Raw genomic sequence first — 9405 nt, forward strand, 5'->3', positions numbered from 1 at the left:
GAATGGAGCTTTTCTCTCTGTGCGCGCGCGCGCCCACGCCCGATTATTATTTATGCTTGTGTGCGAGCCCGTGTGTACATGTGCACTAGGCCCTGATCGCTTATAAAGTAGCAGCGACTGTTATCTTTGGTGACGGGGGGGGGGGGGGCGGGGGGGGGACGCGAGGGCGGATAAATCCATTAACGAACGGACGTGTCTAACGTAAGCTGACGGGCCTGACCAGGTACAAGGGTTCCAACTGCGAGGTGGACATCGACGAGTGCGGTGATAATCCCTGTCTCAACGAGGGCACTTGCTACAACATCTACGGCGGCTACGTGTGCGTCTGTCCCCGGGGCTTCGAGGGCCAGAACTGCGAGCTAAACATCAACGAGTGCCTGGCGCGTCCCTGCCGTAACGGGGCCCACTGCCTCGACGAAGTTGGCGGATACCGGTGCAACTGCACGGGCACCGGCTTCGTCGGCGAGCACTGCGACCAATCATCCCGGGGACCTGGCTGCGAGGGCCTCGTCTGCCCGCCAAACAGCTTCTGCCTGAAGGACGCCCACGGGCCCCAGTGCATCTGCAAGCTCGGCTACCTCGGCGAGCCGCCAAATTGCACGATCAACCATTGCGCGAGTGGACCCTGCGCCAACGGCGCCACCTGCAACAACCTCAGAGACAGGTTCGAGTGTCTCTGCTCGCCCGAGTGGAAAGGTCAGTAGCCCGGGAACGAGCCCAGTCCCCCCAGTGTAACCATATGCAGGGGGGGGGGGGATGATGATGACGATGATGATGATGATGCGCGTTCCCTCGTTCCCTCCTACTCGCTTCGCCCTTCTTCATCCGTCTTGGGATCGTTTGACGACTTTGACGACTCATCCTCTTGTTTCCTTACCCCATACCTGACACATCGGTCTCGTCGCATTTCCATCGTCGCATTTCCATCGTCGTGGAAAGATCATCTGATGACGCGTCGAAACGGATCAATCGTGCCTAAATCGCGACGATACTTGCGAGTCGAATCTCGCTGTGCCTCGACGCCGTTCCTTCAATAATTTATTGCTCGGTATATTCTGAAGGTTATAATCTACATTGGGAGTGGGTAATGATATGACAAATATCCTTATGCGCGTATGAAATTAAAAACGACTAAGACAAGTAGGCGAAGGAAGGTTAAAAAAAAAAAAAAATGGAAAGATCATCAGACGCGAAATTTCCATGATATTTTAATGTCACTTTTCTCGAATGGACGTGGATTATCATTGTTGAGCTCTTGCTTAAGATTTAAGTGCGCTTCTATTTTTTATTTTTAACATCCATTTTTGGAGGATTTATCTCCAAATTTAGACCTCATGCCCTCTCGTAAATCTCGGCTAATCTTGCACCTGCATGCAATTGACAAATACATACATACGCTTGTGTTTATGTACGCATGGGAAAATAACTTAAAAATTTATAGTTTCATAGGTCGAAGACATAAAGTAATTCATAAACTATTAATCTTCAACCGCGGTAAGGCATCCATTAAATTTACATCATCTAGTTAATGCTCAAGGAAAATGTTTTTACATTTGTATGCTTATTCAAATTTTAGAACGTCGAATAAATGATCAAATTTTATAACTGTCGACAAAACTGATCTCAAGCATAGTCGATTGGAATGTATATTAAGTGATAAGAACGAGGTAATCGTAATTTATACAAAAAAAAAAAAAAAAAAAAAAAAAAAATTTCTTTTTTTGTTCTTTTCTTTTAAATCGATATATTAATACATATTTATAGTATGACAGAGACTATTTGGAAAATTAATTAACGAAAATTCATATGTAATGTAAATTAAACAGAATTATTCGTATTCTTTAAGTCTATTGTTATTTGATGGAGAATTATAGAATTTTCATGCATATAAGATAAAATTTCAAGGGCACAGATGTTATTTTTATAAAAAATAAATAATTGAAAAGAAATTATCGAAATTCTTTGGCTGAAGTAAGAAACGCATTAAGCCGTGTAGTATGTGGAAAGAAAAAATACAAGATGAGCAGTTCGGATGTCCATACAACCGAGTAACTTCCGGAATCATTTCCACTCGCTCACTCCTACTCTCGTTCCTTCCACCCCCCCCCCACTCTCTCTCTCACTCACTCACTCACTCACTCTCTCTCTCTCCCTCCCTATCAGCTGAGTTAAAAAGAAAAAGCTCGAAAGAGAGCTCGTCCAAAGATTCCAAAAGACATCTGCTCGCGTAACAATACGCTTTGATGTTCGTCACCGGGACGTGTGCCTGTATGTGCGTTCGCGCGCGCGCTTGTGTGTGTGTGCGTTGATTGGTCATTGTTTGGGCGTGTGTAACGAAAGGTAACGATAATGTAAAAGGGCCGACGTGTCAGTCGTCCTTGCTGAGCTGGTGCCCGACTTGCTACAACGGGGGCAACTGCGTCGAAACGTCGCGCGGCGCCGCCTGTCAGTGTCCGCGCTTCTGGACCGGTCACCAGTGCAAGGAGCCCGTGACCTGCAGCACCCATAGACCCTGCAAACGAGCCACCGAGTGTCGTGATTACGTAAGTAGTCCACGAGGATGAGAGAGCGCAGAAGGACGAAGAGGCCAGCGGTTGCGACTACGACGACCACGATGACGACGAGGTGCCCGTATTATCGATCGGTTCCACGGCGAACATTTGGCCAAACTCCATTGCCACACTCCGACTTTTTCCGGTTCGCGACTTTACGGATTTTTAATTTCCCAAGGAAACAGCCACTTTTGGCTTGATCTTTATTTTTTTTTTCTTTCTTTCTTCTTTTGATCTTTCTTTCTTTTCGATTCTTAAAGCAGTCTATCGCATTACTCTATGTTTATTTCATCGTCAAGGATGAAGCACAGGATATATTTATATATATCCATCGACAATGAATAAATTGTATTTCGCGTTTCGATTAGAGCACGTCAAATGCTCGATCTCGTTTCTTCACGCGACATACATTTTCATAGGCTTTTGCCACAATGATAATAAATCCCGCGCGCAAGGAGGCCAGATTATTACGGGCACCGCGCGTCCTGTCTAATTGCACAGCTCGAAAAAATTGGATCGCACCGAGAGTTTTCACATTACTAGTAACTCGATGTTCGTAAATTTGTAAATAATTTTTTTCCTCCCCTCTCCCTACCTCGATTGATTAAGTAAGGACAAGGAACGACTACTTAACAAACATAGTCATCGGGCATTACGTAAACACGTGAACTGCATCCCATTTAATATACCGTGTACAATGAATTACCCTACCACTACTGACGCGCGTGTTCCAATTCCTCTCGTGCATGAGCAACCGATAGTCTCCGACAATCGAATGGGGCGAGTGTAAAAATGTCTGCTCGGTGTGTTCCGCATCGGCGGAGACGCTAAGCTCGTAAGCACCGCTCCCAACCGCGTCTCGCCTGTCCAATTTTCCCCGGCTGTGCTGTGTCGCTGCCTCTCTTTCTGCGAGTGTACGTTTGCGTTTGCGTGAGCGTGTGCGTGCGCTCGTGCGTTATAATGGCTGATTGATGGTTTCATCCGTGCGTTGGGCCCGCAGTCGGTGGGCTACTACTGTGTGTGCGAGCCAGGCTGGACGGGCCCCGATTGCTCCGTCGACGTCGACGAGTGTAGCAGCGACCCCTGCCGCAACGCCGGCGTCTGCATTGACCAGCTGAATGGTTACTACTGCCAGTGCCTGTCCGGTTTCACCGGTAAACTCACGCTCCATGCTCATCGTTCGCAACCTTGACCTCTCAAACTATTTAGTCGCTTATCGCATGCGCCTTTGCATCGTCAAGCCCCTTCCCCCCAATTGATCACTCTCCTCTACTTAACCCCCTCCCCGACAACCCAACTTCGAGATAAATATCCTAGCCCCATACCCCATTCTTTAATATGTCGCAAGCGTCGTGATACCACGACGTGTCCAATGGTTTGCTCGCCGTTTCCTACGTTCCCTACCAGACGATAATTATCTGCCAAGGATGGCAGCTGCTTATTTTTCTTCTCCCCTCATCATCCTCTTACCTTGCCTTTTATATCCGGGCTATTATGAAGGAGACTTGGTGGCGTGGTGCCGAAAGTAAAGACGTATGCTTAATTTGGTGACCATTTCAATAAAGAGGCTATTAGGAAGCATGTGATCTTAAATCGAGTAGATGTGCTCGAGCGAGTTTTGCTCTCAAAATTAATGGTTTGAGTTTCTACTATACAATCACCTCGTTTCTAAATCGTCTATAACATGCAATCCTGTTTACCTCGAGCATGCTCGTGCGTCTCCGATCCTTGTTCCATTAATGCTCACGTTAATCCATTAAATTCCCCCTCGATAACGGAAATATTAACCTACCAAAGCCTATTCTTCCACAATACAGTATTTCTCGGCGTAGATACTGTGTCTTTGACACACACGCACACACACGCGCGCACACTGTCTCTCTCACTCACTCACTCACTCACTCACTCTCACACTCTCACACTCACTCACTCGCTCACACACTCACTCACTCACTCTCTCTCTATCTATCTATCTATCTATCTATTTATGTAGCTGTATTTATATCGAGGTGAACGTAGACAACAGAACGTAAACAGCAGTCGTGTATGACGATAGAGCTATTAATTTAATTTTATAAACCTACTTAAACGAAAGTTGGCGGTAGAGGGGAAACCCGACCACCTCGCTATTCCCGGTAAATAAACTGCTGCCATTCCTCCAGGTAAGAACTGCCAGATAAACGTGGACGAGTGCCAGTCGCAGCCGTGCCTGAATGGCGGCACGTGCGTCGACCGGGCGAACGGCTACTCGTGCAACTGCACCCGGGACTTTATCGGGGAGAACTGCGAGCGGGAGTACGACGCCTGCGCGGCGAAACCCTGCGCCAACAACGGGAGCTGCGTCCTCGGTACCAAGTCGCGGCGCGACTTCGCCTGCGAATGCACCCTCGGCTTCGAGGGCAAGCTCTGCGAGGTGAACATCGACGAGTGCGCGGGCGTCGCCTGCCCCGAGGGACGAGTCTGCGTGGACGGTGTCGCGGGCTACGAGTGCAGGTGCAGGGATGGCTACAGGGAGCCCAACTGTACCCTCGCCATCCACCCCTGCGTCAACAAACCCTGCGGCAATCGCACCTGCATACAACTGCCCGACGACGGCTACAGATGCGAGTGCCCGGCCGGCTACACCGGTAAGTGCAGCGTTTCTATTACAAACCACGCGATGTCCCCCCCCCCTGTCTTCTCTTGTCAAGTGCCGGAAAAACGGCGTTCGTCGCTTCCTCCTACCTACGCAAGTCCGTAAAAAGATTTTTATAAATAATCCACCTCGGTGGGTCATAGCCGTGCTTCGTTCCATAACCGCGACAATCCACGACCATCTAGACGCCCCTCACATTCAAAAATCAATTTCAAATATTTGACAAGCGCTGAATTTTTTAAAAAACAAATTATAAATTTCATTCGTGTAGCATCGAGGAAAGAGTTTTTATTGATATAACGATCGCGCTTGACGCCGCCATTAACCGCGCGATTAACCGCGAAGCCCGAGGTCGACGTAACGTTAACATTATTGCCGTTGCAGGTTCGAACTGCGACGAAGACGTGGACGAGTGCAAGGTCGCTGGCAGCTCGCTCTGTAACAAAGGCATCTGCGTGAATAGCCTTGGCAGCTACGACTGCTTTTGCAGGCCCGGTTTCTCCGGCGATCACTGCGACTTCGACATCAACGAGTGTCTCTGCGGCCCTTGCAAGAATAACGCCACCTGCATCGACAAGATCAACACGTTCGAGTGCCAGTGCCCGCCAGGTTACGCGGGCAAGACCTGCGACCAGGACGTCGACGAGTGCGAGAACTCACCGTGCAAGAACGGTGCGACCTGTGTCGACGAGATCGCAAGGTCAGTTCCAACTCTACACTTGCAATTGCTCTACGAGATAATCGCCCGGGACACGGTTAAACAAGTTAAAGCATCATAACTCCCGTAAATAGCTGCTCTACAATTTTCCTCTCGTCGTGAAAATTTTTTTACCATAAATTGTGCGAGAGTGCCGCGACGGTACTCCCAATTACTTTTATCTGCCAAACCCGACGATCTTGCTCGTACGGAGCAAAGTGTCCTCGTCGCGCGATTACCCGAACGCGCGAATTTTTTTTTTTTTTTTAATACTGACGAGGACTCCCCATTCAGGTATACGTGCGTGTGCTCGCCCGGATTCACCGGCCTCGACTGCGAGACGAACGTCGACGACTGCGAGTCCCAGCCCTGCCAGAACAAGGGCAAGTGCATCGACGAGGTCAACGCGTACGCGTGCGACTGCTCGGACACGGGCTTCGAGGGCGACCACTGCGAGACCAACATCGACGACTGTCTCTCGGATCCCTGCGTCAACGGGGCTGAGTGTCTCGATGAGATTAAGGACTACAAGTGCAAGTGCTACGAGGGCTACACCGGCAAGAATTGTCAGATCGACGTTAACGAGTGCGAGAGCTCGCCCTGCCAATTCAACGGCACTTGCCTCGAGAGGTCCAACGAGAACCTCTACAATGAGGACGTCACGAACAAGCCAGCGATCTTCATGCAAGAGTTCAGCTACGCCAACGCCAGCGGGTAAGTCCCTAAGTAGCTTGCTGCGACGAGTCAACGGGTCGGACACGTAATGCGCGAGCTCACTGACACTGTGGACCAGACATTGTGGCTCTACTGCTGGACACCATTAGATCCTCGCGATCACGATTCCGTTATAGGGGAAGGGGGACGGTGGGAGGGGACGGTGACGGGGAGTTTAAGAGTCAATCGAGTCGAAGTAACGAATTGGCTCGGTCTCACCCCGAATATTAATGTTGCGCTTTTCGAGCCTCGTTTAATCGTTCGCGAAGAAATTAGAGATACGAGAGCCATTGACGGGACAATGAGGCGCGGAAGATCGCAGCTTGGGCCATGGGATTGGCATTGGGACGGGGGTTCGTGTTGGAGAACGGCACGGGATCGGCGGAAGATCGATCAAGATCGTTCGACATCGCCGAGTTAATAACGGCTCTTTTGAAAGCGCCCGCTTAACGTTTTCAGGTACGAGTGCATTTGCGTGCAGGGCGTGACGGGCAAGAACTGCGAGACGAACATCAACGAGTGCGAGAGCAATCCGTGCTTCGAGGGCGTGTGCATGGACCGCATCGGGGGCTACACCTGCGAGTGCGACGAGGGCTTCGAGGGCGACAAGTGCGAGATCGACATCGACGAGTGTAAGCGTCACGCCCCCTGCGAGCACGGGATCTGCTACGACCGACGGGCCGACTACGTCTGCAGCTGCGAGGCCCTATACGGAGGGAAGAACTGCTCGGTGCCGCTCATCGGCTGCCAGGGCAACGCCTGCATGAACAACGGCACATGCTGGCCGTACCTCGTCGACGAGACCGAGCACAAGTTCAATTGCACCTGTCCCAACGGCTTCCACGGGGAGATATGCAATCACGTGAGTCGTCTTGGTCACGAGGACACGGTCACGGCCACTCGTTTCCAAGCGGGGCTCTCGGGCCCAGCGAACCTCGGCCTTACCCATCGACCAACTGCTCCCCTTCGTCGCTTTACTTTGCTTCGCTTCGTTAACATTGAGCAGTTATTCAACATCATTAATTCAACATCCCTATCCAATTAATTCTATTGAATCTCTCTCATTCAATCAATCCCATTCGCTTAATTATGCGTTCTCTATGGCTTTAAGTACGAAGACTAATTCATTTACAGGGTGACGGGGAATAATAATCGTAGCTCGCTGGAGCCAAGGAGCCTGGCCCGCTAAGATCAATTCGAGGCCACTCGATAATGATTTATATTCTGCACGTGCAAAGCACACGCGCTCACTTTTTCTTCATTGGCACAGCTTCGTTGCGCCTCGAATTCGCTCCTCCTTTCCTCGCTCATTCGCCAACGCACTGGCAATGCAACTTCGTGCAATTTCTCTAATATACTTTCCGCGAGCACTTGCTTAACTTACTTAACGCACATTTCACGCGACGTATTATTCGCACTTGCGCAAGAGCTGGTGACTCTGAAGTTGTGCATTACTAGCGAAAACAAAAGAAAATAAAAGAAAGAAAGAAAGAAACAGAAGGAACGTTACATTCCTAATGCACGCGCATCTGCGCTACTTGTCTATAAATAATATAACTTTTTAATTAATGGGTGCCTTGGTAGAGAATTTGACGTTTAGCGACTTTGTAAGGATACACGCGTTCTCGCGAGCTCACAAATTAAGAAATTTTTTTCAATATAGCTCGGATGTATATAATGTAGCTTGGTGGTGGAGTAATTAAATGAGCAAGAGCGCGATAAGAACGACTCGGCCGTAAATAGAAAATTATTCGCTTTCACTACCAATAAACGAATTAACGATACAAAGTCATATCCCTGTAAAAGCTTTATAGTTTATTTTTGGCAGAGAACTAAGCACGAATAAGCGTTGATATTCATTATGAGACGAGTTGATGTTCCATGTCGAGTGGAATCGATAAGATTCGATAAGATCGCCTCTCGAGTAGAAATCGGAGCCTCCCAATACTTCACTAATAACCCAATAACCGAGGGAATTAATTGCACATTGAATTATTAATTATTAATTAACGATTAACGATTAAAGTACCGACGCAGATTACACGATTAATGGCCATTGCACTTAACCGTCTTTATTTTAACTGTCCGCATGCTTTCCATTAACCGTGTTCTAACCACGAGGGCAGGAACAGGTGGGTAGCACTGACCTTCTCCTATCTACACCCCGCGCAGACCCGAAATCATTTGATCGTGACGACCGAGCACAGGTAACGACGATGTCGCTGAGCGGCAGTTCCCTGGTGACGGTGAACACGAGCCGCGAAGAGGGCTACGACATTCAGTTTCGATTTCGCACGACATTACCGAATGGACTGCTGGCGATGGGCAAGGGTCCAACCTACTACATGCTCGAGCTCGTGGGCGGCAAGCTCAACCTCCACTCGAGCCTCCTCAACAAGTGGAACGGCGTCTTCATCGGCAGCGGCTTGAACGACTCCAGCTGGCAGAAGGTCTTCGTAGCGATCAACGCCACGCACCTTGTGCTGTCCGCCAACGAGGAGCAAACCATATATCCGATCAATTTGAACGAGGGTGCCAACGCAACCTACACCTCCTTCTCGACGACCTACATCGGCAGCACCGTCAGCTATCTCAGGAAGCTCCCACACGGGCCGCCATTCTTCGTTGGCTGCACCGAGGATCTCATCATTAACGGCGAATGGGTGAGTCGTCTAGCGTCTCTGGCCACCTTCAGGCTCGTCAAATTAAACCTTTTGATTGTTTTTTGTTTGTTTGTTTGTTTGTTTGTTTTTTGCCCCGAGAACGTGATAGAGAGAGAGAGAGAGAGAGAGAGAGAGAGAGAGAGA

At 49.2% G+C, this 9405-nt stretch overlaps 1 protein-coding gene across 1 annotated transcript in view; it reads left to right on the forward strand.

Annotated features, from left to right (window-relative positions):
- The window catches only part of crb (cell polarity complex component crumbs), an 83363-nt gene that overhangs the window by 67782 nt on the left and 6176 nt on the right, over positions 1-9405 (forward strand). The window contains exons 6-13 of the mRNA XM_011508031.1: positions 224-696; positions 2359-2543; positions 3553-3706; positions 4715-5179; positions 5572-5887; positions 6179-6598; positions 7058-7460; positions 8806-9261. Coding sequence (XP_011506333.1) covers positions 224-696; positions 2359-2543; positions 3553-3706; positions 4715-5179; positions 5572-5887; positions 6179-6598; positions 7058-7460; positions 8806-9261 — 2872 coding nt within the window. The remainder of the gene's footprint in view (positions 1-223; positions 697-2358; positions 2544-3552; positions 3707-4714; positions 5180-5571; positions 5888-6178; positions 6599-7057; positions 7461-8805; positions 9262-9405) is intronic.

The sequence above is a fragment of the Ceratosolen solmsi genome, unplaced genomic scaffold (assembly GCF_000503995.2).
Source record: "Ceratosolen solmsi marchali unplaced genomic scaffold, CerSol_1.0 scaffold1, whole genome shotgun sequence".
NCBI lineage: Eukaryota > Metazoa > Arthropoda > Insecta > Hymenoptera > Agaonidae > Ceratosolen > Ceratosolen solmsi.